A 21,992-nucleotide genomic window follows, 5' to 3' on the forward strand; every position below is an offset into this window, starting at 1 on the left:
ATAGACCTATTTGCCTTCATTTGATCCATATCTGGCTAAAGAAAGTCCTCCTCATCTCTCTCGTAAATGGCATCAGAAATGATTCCAGGAATCATGGATAAAGTTTAGCCCAGTGCTTCCTCACTCCTTCGGGACAGCTCCTTATCCTTGGAACCACCTGATAGACCTTCTTCCTCATGTCAAGTTAGTGCGACACTTTTACAGTGCTTTTCTGAAGACTTTCCAACACCAGCACATCTTTTTATAAATAAGGGACTGAAAACTGTAGCCTGAACTCCTAATGCAGCTTTATTAAGAACTATTGAGTTCACTCTTGGAGTACGGAGTATAGATCGAGGTTCCTTATATATTAAGGGATGTGCTGGCATTGGAGAAGGTTCAGATAAGGTTTATAAGAAATGATTCCTGGAATGAAGGAATTAGCATCTGAGGAACATTTGTTGGCTCTTGGACTGGACTCTTTGGAGTTCAGAAGAATGAGGGGGGGATCTCATAGAAGCATTTAAAATTTTGAAAAGCCTGGACAGAGTAGATGTGGCAAAGTTGTTTCTCGTGGTAAGGGGTGTCGAGGACAAGAGGGCACAACTTCAGGATTGAAGGGCGCCCATTTAAAACCAAGTTGCGAAGGAATTTTTTAGTCGGGTAATGGTGAACGTCTGGAATTTGCTGCCACGACCAGCTGTGGAGGCCTGGTCAGTTAAAGCAGAGATAGACAGGTAGCTGAATAATCAGGGTATCAAAGATTATGGGGAGAAGGCAGGGGGGTGGTGCTAAGTGGGAGACTGGATCAGCTCACGATGGAATGGCAGAGCAGACTTGATGGACCAAATAGCCTTCTTCTGCTTCTATATCTCGTGGTCTAAACCAATGGTTCTCAACCTTTCTCTTTCCACTCACATACTGCTTTAAGTAATCCCTATGCCATCGGTGCTCTGTGATTAGTAAGGAATTGCTTAAGGTGGGATGTGGGTTAAAAGTTTGAAAACCACTGTTCTAATTGTCCCTCATTGACTCGTTATGTGCACGATTCCAGAACTCCAAAGGAAATGAGCCAATGACAATTTTTCTCAAGCAAAATATTTCAGTAACAATTGGGTCTAGAGCAGTGGTTTTCCACCTTCCCTTCCCACCCACACCTTAAGCAATCCCTTAATAATCACAGAGCACCGATAACATAGGGATTGCTTAAAGTGGGATGTGAGTGGAAAAAGGTGGAGAACCGCTGCTCAAAACCCTTCCTATCCATCCCTCTGTCCAAATGTATTTTTTGAACAGAATTTATATTGAACACTATTTCCATAGCTTCCTCTGGCATCCTCTTGTCAAACAATTTGATTCCTTTTTCTGACCTTCCCTCCAAGATAGTGTTTAAGACATGGACCCTGTGGATTCAGTGGGCACCCTCTTGCCTCAGTTGCCAGAACTAAAGTTTCTGCTGGGGCACTGAAAAACTGAAACTCAGATCCTGTCTTCTCTCAGGAGAACACAAAAGACACCAGTGCGAGGAACTTTTCTTGGGATACTGAATCTTATTTATTCCTCAAACATTATCACTAAAGCATATTTTTGGGTTTTTTGGAATACATACCTAATAAGCTATGTCATACCAATTGAGCGTGCGGCACTTTGGTAGCCTTGACATTGTGAAAGGAGCTGCTGTAAAGCTGTATCCACAATCTTTTGCAGGGCTTTACGCTCAGGAGTATACCAGGCACTCAGCACACTTTCCACCACACATCTGTAGAAATTTTCCAGGTTTTCCAATGTCATACCAAACCTCCACAAATTCCTGAGGAAGTAGAGGCGCTGATGTGCCATTGATGTGTTGGGTCCAGGAAAGATCCTCTGAGATAGTGACTCCCAAGAACTTAAATGTGCTCACCCTCTCTACCTCTGATTTCCCCCATTGAACACTGGATTGTAAACCTCTGGCTTTCCCTTCCTGAAGTCAACAAGCAGCTCCTTAGTTTTGTTGACATTGTGTGCACCATTCGGCCAAGTTTTCAATCTCCCTCCTGTATGCGGACTCATCGCCCCTTTTAATACAACCCGTGACCACAATTACTATTGCAAACAATAGTTGGATGAAATATCCACAGATGTGCATTCTGATGTATGTTTAACATGAGTCCCTAGAAATAAAACCTGGCAGATTTCAGGCGTCAAGAGAATAATCCACTTCTTAGGATTCATTCGTCAGAAAATAAAAGTTGCATTTGACTTGTGTGAGCCACAAAGATATTCTATTTCCCCTCCCCCCCCCCCCCCACCCATCACTGAGGAGATAAATATTGGCTGCTGTGAAATCTACGTTGTTTACTCATGGACTTAAAGTTCACGTTCATTTTGTGCCACTGACAAGGGACAAATGTCAAGGCATCAGTATGTTGACGGGAGTTCTGAGTCGCTCTTTGAAACTGACTTCTCAAAATTAATAGCTTGTCTGAGGGTGTTGTGTCCTAGAAATAGAATTTAGAACTGTCCAGCACAGTACAGGCCCTGCAGCCCACAATGTTGTGCCAACCAATGTTAAACTCCTCCACATCAATCAGTACCTCCTCTACCTCACACCCATAACCTTCTATTTTTCTTACATCCATCTGCTTTTCTTTTAAATGTCACTATTTTTCCTGCCTCCACTATCACCCCCGGCAACGCATTCTCAGCACCCACCACTCTGTGGAAAAAAAAACTCACCTCTGACATCTTCCCAAACCTTTACTCCCCTCACTTTGTTCAAATATCCTATGGTTTTCACTATTGCCGCCCTGGGAATAAGGAACAGCCTCTTCACTCTATCTAAGCCCCTCATAATCTTATTAAGTCACCTCTCATCCTTCTTTGTTCCCCAACCCACTCCACTTTGCCTCATAAGACACATTCTCCAATCCAGGCAACATCCTGATAAATCTCCTCTGCCCCCTCTCCTAATCATTTCCACCCTTCCTGAAATGAGGTGACCAGAACTGAACATAAGTGTGGTCTCACCAGGGTTTTCTAGAGCTGCAACATTATCTCACAGCTCTTGGTTAGCGGCACAGTGTGTTCAAATCCAACACTGTCTGTTCAGAGTTTGTACGTTCTCCCCATGTCTGCATGGGTTTCCTCTGGGTCTTCCAGTTTCTTCCCACCAAAATGCAAGTGGTTGGCCGGTTAATTGGTGTGAATTGGGCGGCACAGGCTCGTGGGCCAAAAGGGTCAGTTACCGTGCTGTATGTCTAAATTAAATGTAAAAATCTTCCAGTGGCTTTTGGACATTCAGAATATGGTTCCAACTATTCCCAACAGCTGGATTCAGCATTCCATGTGGTCAAATATGCATGTGGCAAGACTTTACCCTGGGACAACAACCTATTGTCAGTTTTAAAACATTGGTATCATTTTGATCTGCCTCAATGATTTTCCTGGATTTGGATAACTTTTGCACTCTTTCTCTCACCCTCCATCTTGCTCAAATACTCATTGGGTGTGGGAGTGAGAGTGGGACATGGAACAACCCATGTTCAAGGTTCCTTTTATTTTCACGTTAAAAGTATCCATGGTACAAGGAGTCACGTAATGGAGTAGTGGCCGGACGGTGAACTCCAGCCCTCTCCAGAAAAGTCGGGAAAAACAAGAGAAAATACAAAGGCACAGAAATACAAGTTAAAGAAAAGTGAGTATAAAGGTGGAAAGAAGATGGAGACAAAAGGAGAAAAATCAAAATCAACGGAAAGAAGAGAGGAAGAGAAGACAACGGAGGAAAAGGGTGAAGGCCTTACCTGTCCGAAGAGGCCCGCTGTGGAGAGAGGGCCCCACTACCTCAGGTCGGTAGAAAAAGAACTACAACAATGGCTCACAGAGCCGAGTAAAAGTGCGCAACCGCGCATGCGCGACTCCTCGCGCATGCGCGATGCGCATGCAAAAAAACACACCGACGGGAGGGGGGTCCAGCTGGGGAGTCGATCTCCACAGCCGGCAACGACAGCTGCAGAACACCTGCAGCAAGAAGAGACCACAGAAGACAATGGAAACAAGAAAGAAGAGGAGGAAAGGGCAGCAAAGAAACAACAGATGGTCAACCCAGAGGAAGAAGAAGAGGAAGAGTACAGTGAAATAGATAAAGGGAAAGGCAAGGTAAAGGATATACTTGCTCTTGTTAGAGGATACATGGAGTCATTTAAAGAATGGCAAACACAGGAATTCAATGATTTAAGAAGAAGAATAAACAACACAGAAGAGAAAATAAATAAAATGGATATGACCTTAACAGAAATGGGGAAAAAAATGGACAAGATGGAAGAACGGGCAATAGCAGCAGAAATGGAGGTAGAAGACTTAAAAAAGAAATTGGAGGAATCTAATAAAAAAACTAAAGAGACACAAGAATTACTAGCCCAAAAAATAGATATAATGGAAAATTATAACAGAAGAAATAACATAAAGATAGTGGGCCTTAAGGAAGATGAAGAAGGCAAGAATATGAGGGAGTTTATAAAAGAGTGGATCCCTAAGGCCCTAGGATGTCCAGAACTACAGCAAGAAATGGAAATAGAAAGGGCACATAGAGCATTGGCCCCTAAACCACAACCACAACAAAAACCAAGATCTATTGTAGTAAAATTCCTAAGATATACTACAAGAGAAAAGGTACTGGAGAAGACAATGGAAAAAGTAAGAGAGGGCAACAAACCACTGGAGTATAAAGGGCAAAAAATCTTCATTTATCCAGATATAAGCTTTGAACTCCTAAAGAAGAGAAAAGAGTTCAATACAGCAAAAGCGATTTTATGGAAGAAAGGATATAAATTTACACTGAAGCATCCTGCGGTATTGAAAATATTTATTCCAGGACAACAAAACAGACTATTCTCGGATCCAGAAGAAGCACGAAAATTTGCAGAACAATTACAAAAATAGACTGAGGGATGAAGACGGGTAATGAGAGCAAAAATTATCACGATTGATATGTATGTGGGTAAAGACAAAAATAGACTGAGGGATGAAGAAGGGTAAGGAGGGTAAAAATGACCACGATTGATATGTATGCGGGTAAAGAGGTATAAGAGTGAATAGAGACAATGGGCATATGTGAAAGTATCTGTAATTAGAGGAAAACATAGAGAGTATAGACAAGAATTAATAAGAGAAGGTAATGGAATAGAGAGAATAAGGAGGGAATTAAAAGAGTGACCTTTGTGACATATAAAAAGCGAAATCTTTTCTGGGGGGGGCTGGGTGGGGGAAAAGAGCGGTCACTGCAAAATCAGTTGACGCTTGCGAGTGGATTCGCAAATCCAAATGGAGAGGGGAGATGTGGTTGTCCGACAAGGGATAAAGGGCAACTCAGGAGGGGAAGGGGAGATTGGGGATAAAGAAGATAGAAATAGGAGAATAAGGAAAATGTTGGATGTTGTAGGAATGTTGTCTGGTAAAGAGTTGAAAATAAGAAAACAGAAATGGAAAAGGAGGAAAGGTAATGATGGAAAAACGGAAAGAGAAGATAAACAAAATATAAAATGGCTACGCTGAACTATATGACTCTAAATATTAATGGAATACATAACCAAATTAAAAGGAAGAAACGACTAAATTTACTGAAAAAGGAAAAAATAGATATAGCATTTGTCCAAGAAACACACTTAACTGAATTGGAGCACAAGAAATTAAAGAGAGATTGGGTAGGACATGTAACAGCAGCATCGTATAATTCAAAAGCAAGAGGAGTGGCTATATTAATTAGCAAAAATGTGCCATTTAAAATAGAAGAGGAAATAATAGATCCAGCAGGGAGATATGTTATGATAAAATGTCAGATATATTCAGAGCTTTGGAATCTACTTAATATATATTCACCTAACGAAGAAGATCAAAAGTTTATGCAAGATATCTTTTTGAAGGTAGCTAATACGCAAGGGAACATACTAATAGGAGGGGATTTCAATCTGAATTTGGATCCAAATATGGATAAAACGGGGAAAAAAATTAACAGGAAGAACAAAGTAACCAAATTTATAATTAAATCAATGCAAGAAATGAAACTTGTGGACATATGGAGGAAACAAAACCCAAAAGAAAAGGAATACTCATACTACTCGACTAGACATAAAACATACTCAAGGATAGACCTATTCCTGTTACCAGCCCACATTCAAGGGAGAGTTAGGAAAACGGAATATAAAGCTAGACTATTATCGGACCACTCACCCCTGTTATTGGCAATAGAGCTAGAGGACATCCCTCCAAGAATGTATAGATGGAGATTAAACCCCATGCTACTTAAAAGACAGGATTTTAGAGAATTTATTGAAAAACAATTAAAAATGTACTTTGAAGTAAATACGGAATCAGTGGAAGATAAGTTTATACTATGGGACGCAATGAAAGCATTCATTAGAGGGCAAATAATAAGTTATGCAACCAAGATGAAGAAGGACTATAACCAGGAAACAGAGCAGTTGGAAAGGGAAATAATAAACATAGAAAAAAAATTAGCAATAAAGGAAGATACAACCAAAAGAAGAGAATTGGCGGATAAAAAAATAAAATATGAAACATTACAAACATATAAGGTGGAGAAGAATATAATGAAGACAAAACAGAAATATTATGAACTAGGTGAAAAAACACACAAAATCTTAGCATGGCAGCTTAAGACAGAGCAAACTAAGAAAATGGTATTGGCAACAAGGAAAAAAGACAAACAAATTACATATAATCCAAAAGAAATTAAGGAAAACTTCAGAGAATTCTATGAACAATTATACCGAACCGAAAACGAAGGGAAAGAAGGGAAAATAGATGAATTTTTGACTAAAATTGAACTACCAAAACTACAAATAGAGGAACAAAATAAATTAACAGAACCATTTGGAACAGTAGAAATACAAGAGATAATAAAAAATTTACCAAATAATAAGACACCAGGAGAGGATAGACTCCCAATAGAATTCTACAAAACATTTAAAGACCTAATAATACCGCCCCTCCTGGATGTAATCAACCAGATTGATGAGACACAAAACTTACCAGATTCATGTAAAACAGCAATAATTACAGTGATACTAAAACAAGGGAAAGATCCACTCTCACCAGCGTCATATAGACCAATATCTCTGCTAAACACAGATTATAAGATAATAGCTAAACTATTAGCGAACAGATTAGCAGAACAGGTACCGAAAATGGTAAATTTAGACCAAACTGGATTTATCAAAAAAAGACGCACAACAGACAATATTTGTAAATTTATTAACTTAATTCATGCAGTAGAAGGAAATAAAGCACCGGCAGTAGCAGTTGCTTTAGACGCAGAGAAGGCCTTCGACAGAGTAGAATGGAATTACTTGTTCAAAGTATGGCAAAAATTCAGTTTACCGGAGAAGTATATTAATTGGATTAAAGCATTATATAAGGGACCGTTAGCGAAAGTGACAGTAAATGGACATGTATCAAAGCAATTTAACTTAAGCAGGTCAACGCGGCAGGGATGCCCACTATCACCATTATTGTTTGCACTAGCTATAGAACCACTAGCAGAATCAATAAGAAGAGATAATAATATAAAAGGAATAAAAATAAAAGACAGGGAATATAAAATCAGTCTGTTTGCGGATGATGTGATAGTGTACTTAACAGAACCAGAACTATCAATAAAAGAACTATATAAGAAATTGAAGGAATATGGAGAAGTGTCGGGATACAAGATAAACGTAAATAAAAGTGAAGCAATGCCTATGAATAACGCGGATTTCTCAAAATTTAAGGAGGAATCCCCATTCAGATGGCAAACGCAGGCAATAAGATACCTAGGTGTGCAAATAAACAAAAATCTAGGCCAATTATATAAACTCAATTACAATCCACTAATGAAAAAATTACAGGACGATTTAGAGCATTGGAAAGAGCTACCACTAACACTGATAGGAAGGATAAACTGTATTAAAATGAACATTTTTCCAAGGATACTATACTTATTTCAGGCATTGCCAATACAACTGACAGAAAAATTCTTCAAAGAGTTAAAGAAAATAATAAGGAGATTTTTATGGAGAGGGGGGAAACCGAGGATAGCACTAGATAAATTAACAGAATGGTATAAACAAGGAGGCTTACAATTGCCAAACTTCAAAAATTATTATAGAGCCGCACAATTAAGGTACCTATCAGATTTTTATCAAACAAGGGAAAAACCAGACTGGACGAGACTAGAATTAGATAAAATAGGGGAAAAGATACCTGAACACATATTATATAAATGGGACGAAAAATTGGTACAACATAGAACTTCTCCAGTATTACACCATCTCCTCAATATATGGAAGAAGATTCATGTAGAAAGAAATAAAATAAATTACCAAATACCAAAACTAATATTGACGCAAAATAAGCTACTCCCTTTTACAATAGACAACCTTGCCTTTAGAAAATGGGAAAAAAAAGGGATTAAAAGAATAGAAAATTGTTTTTCAGGAAGTAGATTCTTATCCTTTGAACAAATGAGAGATAAGTACAATATAACTGGAGATACAGCGCTGGCATATTACCAACTGAGATCCTACTTGAAAGATAAATTAGGAAGCAACTTGAGTTTACCAGAGGGAAGTAACCTTGAATATGTGATTACAGATACAATGTTAATCAAAAGATTTATAAAAAATATGTATATTAAACTGCAAGAAAAGGAGAATGAGGAAACAAATGGTAAAACTAAACAAAAATGGGAACAAGATTTAAATATAAAGATAAAAAAGGAAACATGGGAGAAGTTATGCTCTGGAACGATGAGAAATACAATAAATACGAGGCTGCGTATGATAAAATATAATTGGTTACACAGACTATACATTACACCGCAAAAGTTAAATAAATGGGACCCAACAGTATCTGATAGATGTTTTCGATGTAAAAAAGAAAGGGGAACAACAATTCATGCAATCTGGACATGTGAGAGAGTAGAAAAATTTTGGGATGATCTCAATCAGATATTAAATAAAATAACAGAAAACAATATACCAAAGAATCCAGAGATCTTTCTCCTAAGTAACATAAAAAATAAAGAATTTGGAATTGACTTGGAAGATGCACAAAAAAGATTTGTCAAGATAGCCCTAGCCGTAGCAAAAAAATGTATTATGTCAACCTGGAAATTGGAAGATAATTTGAAAATACAACAATGGTATATAGAAATGAATAAATGTATTCCATTAGAAAAAATAACATATAGTTTAAGAAATAATATTGAAATATTCGAACAAGTATGGGAGCCTTACATTAAATACAATAGCGAAAACCTACCGGGAACAAACATTACCTAAGTTGATGGAAGGAGAAGAAAAGAAAAGAATGGACTCAGTAGAATTTCTGGTGTATTTTTGTTGAATGACAACATTGTCTAACTGAATTAATGCAACCTAGATTGTATACCTAAAATGGATGAGAGGGGGGGGGGTGGGGGGGTGGCTTGGGAGGAGGGAGGGGGGAGGGAGAAAAAAGTCACTGTAAATGTGTGGAAAAGAAAAAGTGTATATCATGGCTATTGTGATTTATGGTGTGAAAAATAAAAAATTTAAAAAAAAAAAAAAAAAGTATCCATGGTATACTTCAACGTTAGTCTGCTATAAGAGAATTGCCTGGCACCCCTAACAATGGGAGAAAGCAAATCCCTTCAGAATCCCGGTTCCAATGCTTGGTTCCCGTGAGCCGGTCTCCAACAGCCCATGCAGGTTCCCCTGACCACAAGTCGTCTGCAGCTTGTGTGGGTCCCTCAGCCACTGAGCCCCTCGCTGGTCCGCCACTGTGGTCCCTGCCCTGTATGGTCATCTCCTTTGCTTCACCTTCTGGATAGGGGGGGAGGTTGTTCTCTCCATTTCTGGTACCCTGTGCTGGTCCGCTGCGCACCTGCAGTGTGCCCAGGCACTGCCATCTTGGGCACAGACCCCCCCGTAGTTGCAGGATCTTAAAATAAAATACTGTTGGCCCCTTTAACAGGCCATTTAAAGCCAGTCCAGAGCGATCGACTTCACGACCAAGCAGTAGTACCCGGGAGAGCAGCGCTATGTCTCCGCTCCCCGCTCTACTGGGCACCTGCTATTTTCAAGGACCTATATCCCCACACCCGAGTTCTCAGCCCATTATTCTGACCATTAGTTTCGGAGCTGTGTGGGTGAGTGACCTTTAACATTTCCTGTAGAGCCGAACCTGCTCTTGTCCCAGCAGTTCAAAATTGGCCTTGGAGAGAATGAAGATCTCTGGTCTTGCTCCATTTTGGGAGCCGCCCACGGTTCAGAGTGGATGGGACTTGGGAAGGGAAGAGTGCGAGCTGAGCCATCAGGAAACTAATGGAGCAGATTATATTTTCTCTCTCTCTCTCTCTCTCTCTCTCTCTCTCTCTCTCTCTCTGATGGTGTAATGTTAGATAAAGTCCACAATGACCATTGTCTTCTAGCCAACTTAGTGTAAAGGTTAGCACAATGTCATTGCAGCGCCTGTGACTCAGGTTCGAATCCTGAGCTACCCGTAAGGAGTTTGTACGTTCTCCCCGTGTCTGCACGGGTTTTCCCAGGGTTCTCCAGTTTCCTCCCACCCTTCAAAAGCATACGTAGTTAGTAGGCTCATTAATCACGTGGGGGTATTTGGGCAGTGTGGGCTTGTGGGCCGGAAAGGCCTGTTACCGTGGTGTATCTCTAAATGATAAATTTAAATCATTGTTGCTCTTTCGATACTGGCATTAACCCATTTACAATGAAAAGATTAAACTCTCAGTGAGAGAAATCAGAGGGAAATATGTCAAAACAATTCTGAATGGTGTAGGTAGTGAACAGGTCTTTAGCAAGGACTTGAATAAGGCCACAGGGCCGTGCTTGTTTAAATTTGTCTCTGTCCTCACTCCCTGCAGATTGTGATAGCCTTCTCACGAGCATCAAGTCCCTGAAGATCGTGAAGAGAGTGGGTGATGCGCAAGGATCCTGGATCAAGGACCCTGCCCGGGATTTCCAGAAGATTTATTTCTTTAGTGGAACTAGCAGCAGTTCGCTTGTGGAGTTCGCCGGGATCAGGGCCTTCACTGAGAGCCCAGGCAGGCTGGCGCCCAAGAGGGTGGTCCTGCCCATGGCCTGGCAGGGGACGGGACATGTGGCCTACAATGGCTTCCTCTACTACCATTCCAACGACACCCTCAACCTGATCGTCAAGTACCACCTCCGCAACGGGACGGTGAACGATCGCATGCTGCTCCAGGGGGCGGGCCTGATTCCAGCTTACCAGCTCTCACCCTACACCTTCATTGACCTGGCGGTGGATGAGCAGGGCCTCTGGGCCATCCACGCTGAGCCTGAGGGCCACGGGGTCGGCACCATCATGCTGACCAAGATTGACCAGGCCAACCTGGCGGTGGAACACTCCTGGGACACCTCTTGCTCCAGCAGGGGGGCCGAGGCCGCCTTCATGGTCTGCGGTACCCTCTACGTGGTCTACAACACCCACCATGGCGGCCGGTCTCATGTCCAGTGCATCTACGACGTCACTGACATGGTGAGCACTGCTGAGCTCCCTGCCCTCTACTTCCCCAAGCGCTACAGCAGGCACTCCATGATCCACTACAATCCTCGAGACCGCCAACTCTATGCCTGGGATGATGGCTACCAGACAATCTACAAATTCATCACCAAGAAGAAACCCCAAAACTCTCCAGAATTCAAGTAACTTCCACCTGAGTTTTGTCTGTAAATTGGCCCAGATTTAACCCAAGGCAATCATGCTTCTGACAATTATTTGTATCACTTCCCACACCTGCAATCCTTATAAATTGTCCATTGTTCAATAGCTTTGTATGGTTTATTTAACCCTGTCCCCTGTCGACGAGGCCCAAGTCCTGTCAATGAAGCCCAAGCCCCGTCAACAGGGCCCAAGCACTGTGAGCGAGGTTTGAGTCCTGTGAGTGAGGGCCCAAGCCCTGACAGCAATGCTCAATCTCTATGCGTGAGGTCCAATCCCTGTGGGTTAGGCCCATGCATTATGGATGAGCCTCAAGCCCTGTGGGTGAGGCTTGAACCCTATCAACGAGGTCCAAGTCTTATCCATGAGGCCCAAACCTTGTCTGTGAGGCCCAAGCCCTGTGGGTGAGGCCCAAGCCCTATAGACGAGGTCCAAGTCTTGTCCGCAAGGCCCAAACATTGTCCATGAGGCCCAAGCCCTGTCAGAAAGGCCCATGCCCTGTGGGTGAAGTCCAAGCCCTGTGCATGAGGCCTGAGCCCTGTTGACAAGGCCCACGCCCCGTCCGTGAGGCCCACGCCCCATCCACGAGGCCCACGTTATTCAGGAGTCTGTCAGATTTTCAACACTACTGAAGAAGGACTCAGGCCCGAAATGTCGACTGCCTTTTGCTCTCCATGGATGCTGCTGTTTCTCCTACACCTCTGTATATCAAACCAAAGCTCTACAGTTTGCACTTGATATCCCTCCATCCCTTTCTGTCTTTCTAGAAGCCTCTTAAACATCACTATTGTTCCTACTTCCACTGCTATTACCAGCAGCCTTTTCCTAGGACCCACCACTCCCTGTGCCCCAGAGCCCTTTGAGTGTGGCCCAAGCCCCTGCCATTTTTCAGTCTTTTTGCAGGCTCCTCCCCCTGCCCTTTCTTTCCTTCTCCCCATCCTCTTAATACAGGTCCCTGCCAGCATTTTACTCATACCTTGAAGAAGGGCTCAGTCCCGAAATGTCAGTAACATATCTTGACCGCCCACGGACGCTGCAAGACCTGCTGAGTTCCCCCAGCATTTCTTGGGTTTTTACGACAATCACAGTGTAGGCAGATTTCCATGTTTCAAAAAAAAATTCCCTGCACATCTCCCTTAAAACTCTTCCCCTTCTCCTCAAACTTGTCCTCTCATGAGTGATGCCTTTACCCCAGGGAAAAAAATTCTGTCAATCCTTTCAACAATTTTGTAAAGTTCTATCCAGTCACCCCTCAGCCTCTTAAACTCCAGAAAATAAACAACCCACAAGTTCTCTTGTTCTGCAGATATACCAGTACTTGAAAATTGTGGTTGTTCTCCAGGGAAGAGCAAGAGGTTGCAAGGAGATTTGATAAAAAGATTGAATAACTTGAAGGGTATGGACAGAACTGTTGCAGAGGAATTGTTCTCATTGGTGAAGGGGTCCAGGACTTGGCAGAGCAACCAATAGTGACATCAAAAATGAATTAAACGACCCAGCAAGTGGTCCCGGGATGGATGACACCATCAGGGTTTTGAAAGGGAGCCGTGTAAGTACAAGAATTTGCAAAGAGACACACGAGAGGCTGCAGACGCTGGAATCCGGAGCAAAACAACAAATCGCTGAAGGTATTAACCAGGGACGTCTGCAGGTGCTGGGGTTGAGTGCAATACACGAACGTGCTGAAGAAATTCAGCAGGTCACGCAACATCCATGGGAAGTAAAGAAACAGAAATAATCTGCTCCATTAGTTTCCCGACTGCTCAGCTCACACTCTTCCCTCCTTGAATCCCATCCACTCTGAACTGCCAATGGCTCCGGAAATGGAGCAAGACTGGAAATCTTCATTCACTCCGAGGCCAACTCCGAACTGCCCAGGACAAGAGCAGGTTCAGTTCTACAGGCACGGACAGAGTAGATGTAGAAATAAAAACGCAACGCTGGAGAAACTCAGCAGGTCAAAACAGGGCACTTAATACAGCAAAGATAAAGATATATCACCAACGCTTTGGGCTTGATCTCTTCACCAAGGTATGGAAAACTGTCGGCAGGCACCCGAACAAAATGGGGGGAGGGGGAGGAGCACGGTCCCACAGGCAGGAGGTAATAGGTGCATAAGGGAGGGAGGGCACAGCAGAAACCGGGGGAGGGGGGATGGCTCAATGAACGGAGAGGGAAGGAGGTGACAAGCTGGAGGAAAGAAAACAAAAAGAAAGGGAAGGAGAACAGAGATTGGGCTGGCAGGAACCGGAGAAGTCGATGTTAATGCCTTTCGGTTGGAGAGAGCCCAGACGGAAATCAGGAGTTGTTCCTCCAATTTGCAGGTGGACTTGGTGGGATGTTACACGAGGCCATGGACAGGTGTGGGAGTGTGACACAGAGCTGAAATGATTGGCCGCTAGGAGGTCTCTGGCACTGGTGTGGACTGAGTGAGGGTGCTCAGTGAAGCGAACTCCCACTCTGCGCACAGTCTTTCCAACTTAGAGAAGGCCACAAAAGGGAGCATCAGATGCAGTAGAATATGCCTGCCAGGCAGTGGGGCTGAGTGGAAAAATGGATCAGCTCATGATTAAATGATGTGGCAGACTCGATGGGCTGAATGGCCTCTTCCTACTCCTATGTTTTATAGCTAAAATGGCAATGTCACATACCTTAAAAACTAATAGTCAGATTAATGGGCTAAGAACTCAGGTGTGGAATATGGGAACTCAAACATGCAGCAGAAATACAAATCATCCAGTCTGTTCCTCCACTCAATGAGTTTTTCACTGATTCTTTGCTTTCTAACACTGTGGAAGGTATAGAAAGGGGGCAGAGGTGATGTACCAGGATTTTGCCTGGATTGGAGAACACGTCATCTGCAGGAAGGTTGATAGAGCTGGGGCTTTTCTCTTTGGAGCAACTAAGGATGAGAGGTGACTTAATAGAGATGCCTAAGATTACTAGAGGCTTAGATTGGGTGGACAGCCAGCACCCTTTACCTGGGGTAACAATAGCCAATACCAGAGGACATCTGTTTAAGGTGGGGGATGAAAAATTTAGGGGAGACGTCAGAGGTAGGTATCGGAGAGAGGTGGGTGCCTGCAATGCATTGCTGGGGGTGGTGATGGAGACTGGTACCATAGGGACATTTAAAAGATTCTTTGACAGGCACATGGATGTACAAAAAATAGAGGGTTATGGGTGTGAGGGAGAGAAGGATGAGATTGATGTGGAGTGGGTTTATATGGCTTAGCACAATATCCTGGGATGAAGGGCCTGGACTGTGGAATGTTCTATTTTGAATAGTTTTTTTTTAAATTTAGACTTACAGCATGGTAACAGGTCATTTTTTTCCCAATTATATCCAATTAACCTACAACCCCCCAGTAGGTTTCTAACAGTGGGGGGATCTGGAGCCCCCAGGGAAAACCCACCTAGACATGGGTGGAAAGAAAAAGTTTGAAAACCCCTGTTTTAATCATACGTAATGGACTTGTTACGAGCACGGTTTCAGAACTCCAAAGAAAATGGACCAATGACAATTTTTCTCAAGCAAAATATTTCAGAAATAATTGGGTCTAGAGCTGTGATTCTCAGCCTTCCCTTCCCACCCACATCCCACTTTAAGCAATTCCTGACTAATCACAGAGCGCCGATGACACAGGGATTGCTTAAAGTGGAATGTGAGTGGAAAGAAAAGGCTGAAAACCACTGTCCTACCATGTACTTCAGGCACCTGCCTGCTTTTTGCTCATACCTTGACTAAGGGCTCAGGCCCGAAATGCTGGTTACACCTCTTTGCCACATAAGGAATGTTCTGTGACCCACTGGGTTTCTCTCACACTTTTGTGTATTGAATTAAATCACTGCACCTACAGACTTTCCTGTTTAGCTCATCAAAAGCAGATGCTGGTCTTTGATAGAACATCCACTGAGTTTGGCAGTGTTAGGGGTGGGGTGGGGGGGGTGGTTATCCTTTGGCTGGCCTCAGGAGATGGCGATGATCTTGTGCGGTTGATCAAGGAAGAGCAGGGAAGCCATCCTTTGCCATTCACCACTCCACCAACACTGACTCAGTCAACGATTAATCAGCCACTCACTGCCTGGTTGTTGTTGCACCTTGCTGCGTGAAATTGGACCAACACACATCAGCAGACTGATACACAATCAATTAACCAAAGGATTGAAGTGCTTTTATTAGCTGGAGATGGATGGCATCCTTTGAGTTGCTGATGCACACTGACCTGGACTTAAACTGGGGGCAGGGACGTGGCATGACAGCCTTTACAGGGAGGAGTCACAAGCCGGCCAGTAAGAGCAGGGTCGAATGTACAAGGTGGAGGTATTTACAACCATATATGTGGTTTTACCACACAGAGGTAGACCTTCTGTGTTTCTTTGCCAGTCTTGCGTGGGGAGTGTCCTGAGGATGTGAAATATGTTTTAGCAAATGCAAAACCAGTTAATCTTTCTTCATCACCTGCTAATAAAATAATTAAATGCACTGAAACTACTGGTAAACATTTGACTTTCCATGTCTGCTTTTTGCAAAGGATAAGGTTTATCTCTCCCACTTCTTTCAGCTGCTTTTGTAGGTCAACAACTTAAACCAAACACCAAGTTGTAGAGCTGGTCCTAATGCCTTCGGGCCACTCAAAGGCGACAAGAATTTTTTTTGTTCCATACATAAATTACAAGGTACCAATGGTCCAAAATTCTTACCTGCTGCAGCCCCACAGATACCGAGATTCACCAACTACAACTGAAATCACCACATGATTGCAAGACAGGAAAATAAATAATAAATGTAAAAGGGCAGATGAAAATCACAGCTGCAGTTAGTGCAAGGAAGAAACGTCCAGCAGGAATCTCGATACAGATCCGATACTATGTATTGTTGTGGAATAAAACAGAAATCCACTATTAGACAAAATTGCCAAAGGCAGACAAAGATTCGCCATTAGCATTGCCTGACGCCTGTTATAGTCAGGGCAAGAGAAGCTATAGAGAGTCCCCCTCAGAGTCGCCGAGAGGATTCGCCTGCAGCCGTACAAGACTCCGGTTCACTTCAAGCCATTGGCAACTCGAGCCCAGATCCAAACCTCCGACACAATGAGGAAGTCTTCAGTGCCCAGGGCCCTTTGGGAGCCCTCAGCACAGGTTCCGATACCTGGTTCCCATGAGCCCGGTCTCCAGCAGCCTGGTGCGAGTCCTTTGACCTCAAGTTGCCAGCAGGCCGTGCGCGGTCTGTGTGGGTTCCTCACCCATAAGTTACCAATAGCTCACCGCCTGGGTGGATCTTTCAGCCACTGAGGCCTTTGTTGGTCCACCACCGTGGTCACCGTCCCTTTGAGTCATTTCTTCTGCTTCTCCTCAAAGAAGTGGGAAGGAAGGGGAGTGTTCTCCTCATTGCTGGGGTCCTGCACTGGTCTGCTGATCCACCAGAGTCTGCAACCCCTTGAGGTGTCGCCATCTTGGACCCAGACCCTGTTTAAAGCCTGTACAGATCATCGGCAATAAAACCCCACGGAGGAGTTCTGTGTCTCTGCTCCCTGATCTCCCTGTGTCCACACCAGCAGGGGCACTGCCATTGCAGTCATTCCAGCAGTGCCGCCATGTTTGTTTTAGTAGTTTTGGGTTAAATCTACAACAGCTGGGAGCTAATCATAAGCTAGAACCAAGAGCTATCGCACAGTACAGGCCCCTCCGCCCTCAATGTTGTGCCAACTTAAATAAAACAAAACCCTTCCTACCTTGTTACCCTCTATTTTACGTTCATCCATGTGCTTGTATTAAATGCCCCTAATGCTTCAGCCTCCATCACCATCCCCAGCAAGGCATTCCAGGCCCCCACAACTCCCTGTGCAAAAAACGTACCCCTGATGTCTCCCCTAAACTTCCCTCCCTTCACTTTGTACAGATGTCCTCTGGTGTTTGCTGATCCTGCCCTGGGAAACAGTCGCTGGCAGTCCACTCTATTCTTCCTCTCATAATCTTGTAGACCTCTATTAAATCTCCTCTCATCCTTCTAAGCTCCAAAGTGAAAAGTTCCAGCTCTGCTAACCTTGCCACATAAGCCATTCTCCAAACCAGGCCACATCCTGGTAAATATCCTCTGCTTCCACATGTGTAGCTTCCACATTCTTCCTGTAACGAGGTGACCAGAATCCGCTGGGGGAACTCAGCAGGTCAGGCAACATCAGCGGGAGATTAAGGATGGTCAGTGTTTCAAACCAAAATTCTTCATCAAATCTGAGGAAATGTGGTTCAAAAGGTTTTTAACTTTTTTTTGTTATATGGACACTATGGCTTTCAGGCAACTGGACTGTTAAAATTCTGATCACACATGAAAATTTAAAAAAAACCTGCAGGTGCTGAAAACCTAGCCGTGTGAATGGAGAGAGAAGCAGAGATGATGTTTTAGGACAACGAGCCTCAATCAGAACTCTTAGACCCACAATGTTTCCCCGAGGTGTTCTGATTCCCTCCCACCTCTCAGAGAACTGTGGGTGAATCAGTCATTGTTGATGACTCTAAGTGTGAGAGGGTTAGGATTAGGGTGGGAGATTGGGGTAGTTGATGGAATGTAATGGGAATTGGACAAAAGTACATTGCGAATCAAGAATTTATTGTCGTAAACATGTCACGAAATTTGTTGTTTTGTGGTAACGTTACAGGTGCAAATGTTCCTATAAAATTACATTTTAAAAATAAATAAATTAGTGCAAAAAGAAAAGAGAAAGTGAGGCCATGTCAGTAGTTTATTGTCCATTCAGAAATCTGATGGTGGAGGGGAAGAAGCTGTTTTTGTACTGTTGGATGTTCGTCTTCAGGCTCTGGTCCTGCTTCCTGATGGTAGCAGAATGAAGAGGACATGGCCTGGGTGGTGAGGGTCCTCAAGGGGCTGCTTTCTTTAGACACAGTAGTTTCATGATACATGACTCTCTGACTTCTACCCATGGTCTGGTCACCTTCTGGCATCTCATCTCATCTTTCACATTTAACCTCTTAATTGGGAACAGACCATTTTGGCCCATTGAATCCGAAGTGCCTAATTACACCAAATTAACCCACACCCCCATTTCAAATGGTGGGAGGAAACCAGAGCCCCGGGGAAAAACTCATGCAGACGTGGGGAGAACGTATATAAAGAGTCCTCATCGATCTAAATGTGGACCTCATCACTCTCACTCCAGGTGGTGGAAACACAGTAACCACTTTATGGTCCATGAATGTTGGAGAAATCTTTTGTAGAATTTTCCACTCAACACAGCAGTCTGATGACATGAAACAAACATGAAATTACAAGAGCCTTGTAAATTTTAATTGGTTATTAAAATAAAATACTTGTATCACTTTGAAACCTTACGACGGGTTGGACCTATTACAACCCAGGTAACTATCACACAGCTCCAACAAACGCGAGTCAGATGCATCCCTCTTCCCACTTGGACCCATCTGGTGCATAGTTCCCTGAATGTGGTGACAGGCTGGTGAGGAAGGCATTTGGCATGCTTGCCTTTGTCAGTCAGTGCACTGAGTACAGGAGGTGGGACATCATGTCACCACTGTACAAGATGTTGTTGACTATTTGTAATTTAGTTTGATTTTGATTTGATTTGGGAGACCCGGTTGGCGCAGCGGTTAGTGCAATGGTGTTACAGCACCAGCGATCGGGACCGGCGTTCGAATCTGGTGCTGTCTGTAAGTAGTTTGTACATTCTCCCCATGTCTGCATGGGTTTTCCCCGGGGGCTCTGGTTTACTCCCACCATTTGAAACGGGTGTGGGTTAATTTGGTGTAATTGGGCACTACAGATCCGTGGGTCAAAATGGCCTGTTATTGTGCCGTATGTCTAAATTTAATTTTAAAACTTAAAGATACAGCACTCTAACAGGCCCATGCCGCACAAATAAACCCATGTGATCAATTAACCTACTAACTCCGTACATCTTTGGAACGTGGAAGGAATCCAGAGCACCCAGATAAACCCACAAAGACATGGGAAGAAGGTACATCATGGCATGAACATCGACTTTTCCGTCTCTATCTGGTTCCAGAATTTCCATCTATCTCCTCCCTGCTTTTTAAATTAAATACAACAGCCCAGTAACAGCCCCTACTAGCCCACAAACCCGTGCTGCCCATACAAGCCCCATACATTTTGAAGGGTGGGAGGAATCCACAGCACCTGGAGGAAGCCCACGCAGGCACAGGGAGAACGTACAAACTCTTTACAGACAGCGCAGGATTGGTACCCAAGTCGCTAATCACTACGCTCACCGTGCCACTTCACTGTTAATTCTGACCTTCCTCCATTCCCACCCAAGTGGTATCTCCCTCGACCACTGTCTCCTATCTCCTCTCCAATACCCCTCCCCGTTCTTCATCAGCCTCTCTTTTTCTCCTCCACTCTGTTTCTGCCATATATTAAATTCACTGCCAGAGAGAGAGAGAGAGAGAGAACAGCGAAGGCCATTAAATGTGTTCAAGGAGAAGATAGGAGAGTTTATTGTCATATTCATGAGTACAATGTACACATGCACTGAAATTCCTACCCTGATATCTGCCCTTCCCACTTTTATCCCCCACAAAAAATTGACTGACCATTTCTGCACATGGATGCTGCCTATTCCTCGAGCTTCTCATTTGTCCCCAACGTCAGCAGTTTCAGCATTTAAGAAGTGTTTAGACCAGCCAGTCTCAAGGGGTGGGGGCACAGCACAGTGAAAGGGTGCTATGGGCTGAAATAAATCCTAAGTCTGCTGCGTGGCCTGCTCCGTTTCTTCAGTGTGATTGTGTGCTGCAGTTGACCCCAATGTCTGCTGACTTTCTCATTGAACTGTCATGAGCAATCTTGGCTGAGCAAAGACTGCCTCCAAGAGGAAGCCCAGTAACAGTGCTTGGCTTTGATCGTGGGCTGGCCAGAAATGTAGCACGTTAGCTTTTAAGGAGTAGCTGCCAGTCGTGAACTCAGAAGTATCACAGACCTAACAGCTTTGTCAGTCACCAAGACTTGCATCTATAAAACAACTCTTGAAACCTTAGAAGCTCCCTAAAATGCCTCATCATCCACAATGTAGAAAAACACACAATGCTGGTCACACCATGTACTTTATAATAGTGATGATAATGAAACCGATGTTTCAAATGAACCTGGTCTCCAGTATCGAAGATATCTCTATGAGATGGTGTCTTAAAAAAGCAGCCTCTATCTTCAAAGACCTCCACCACCCAGGCCATGCCCTCTTCACTCTGCTACTATGGGGGAAAGGTACAGGAGCCTGAAGACGAGCACTCAGCGGCACAAGGGCAGCTTCTTCCCCGCTGCCATCAGATTCCTGAATGATTACTTGTTGAGCACTATTTTTGTTTAATTGTTTACAGTAATGTCATAAAATGGTTATAATATGAATGTTTGCCCTCTGATGCTTTTGCAAAACACCGAATCTCATGACTTGTTCATGATAATAAATTCTGATTCTGATCATTAAGACCGACATTATCTTTTCTTTGGCTTGGCTTCGCGGACGAAGATTTATGGAGGGGGTAAAAAGTCCACGTCAGCTGCAGGCTCGTTTGTGGCTGACAAGTCCGATGCGGGACAGGCAGACACGATTGCAGCGGTTGCAAGGGAAAATTGGTGGGTTGGGGTTGGGTGTTGGGTTTTTCCTCCTTTGCCTTTTGTCAGTGAGGTGGGCTCTGCGGTCTTCTTCAAAGGAGGTTGCTGCCCGCCGAACTGTGAGGCGCCAAGATGCACGGTTTGAGGCGTTATCAGCCCTCTGGCGGTGGTCAATGTGGCAGGCACCAAGAGATTTCTTTAGGCAGTCCTTGTACCTTTTCTTTGGTGCACCTCTGTCACGGTGGCCAGTGGAGAGCTCGCCATATAATACGATCTTGGGAAGGCGATGGTCCTCCATTCTGGAGACGTGACCCATCTCTAATCACCCTTGGGAATGCAAGAATTGTCTATCTGCAAGGGATCCCAAATAGGAATCTACTGCCAGAGGTGAATATGTTGTGTGGAAAAAGATGTTGTAACACAGAAACAGGCCCTTTGGCCCAGCTGCTCCATACCAACCCAGTTATCTATTTAATCTGGTCCTATTTACCTCTGCTTGGCCCCTATCTCTCTGAACCTTTCCTACCTGTCCAAATTATATTTGAACATCATAATTGTTCCTGCCTCTACCACTTTATCTTGCAAAACAGAGGGTCACTGGTCCCAAAATGCTCCCACATTGAAATTTCAGACACTTGCCTAGAGTTGCCCCCTTCTCTTCTAGTGCCCTGCACAATAAATCCTTCTTGGATAC

The 21,992-nt window shown here is 43.7% G+C and overlaps 1 protein-coding gene across 1 annotated transcript in view; it reads left to right on the forward strand.

The window, feature by feature from the left end:
• The window catches only part of olfml1 (olfactomedin-like 1), a 32,744-nt gene extending 18,954 nt beyond the window's left edge, over positions 1-13,790 (forward strand). Inside the window, exon 3 of the mRNA XM_069903059.1 lies at positions 10,877-13,790. Within this exon, the coding sequence (XP_069759160.1) occupies positions 10,877-11,682 (806 nt within the window). The 3' untranslated portion in view covers positions 11,683-13,790. The remainder of the gene's footprint in view (positions 1-10,876) is intronic.
• Positions 13,791-21,992: the final 8,202 nt, after the last annotated feature.

Source organism: Narcine bancroftii, chromosome 1 (assembly GCF_036971445.1).
Source record: "Narcine bancroftii isolate sNarBan1 chromosome 1, sNarBan1.hap1, whole genome shotgun sequence".
NCBI classification, from domain to species: Eukaryota; Metazoa; Chordata; class Chondrichthyes; order Torpediniformes; family Narcinidae; genus Narcine; species Narcine bancroftii.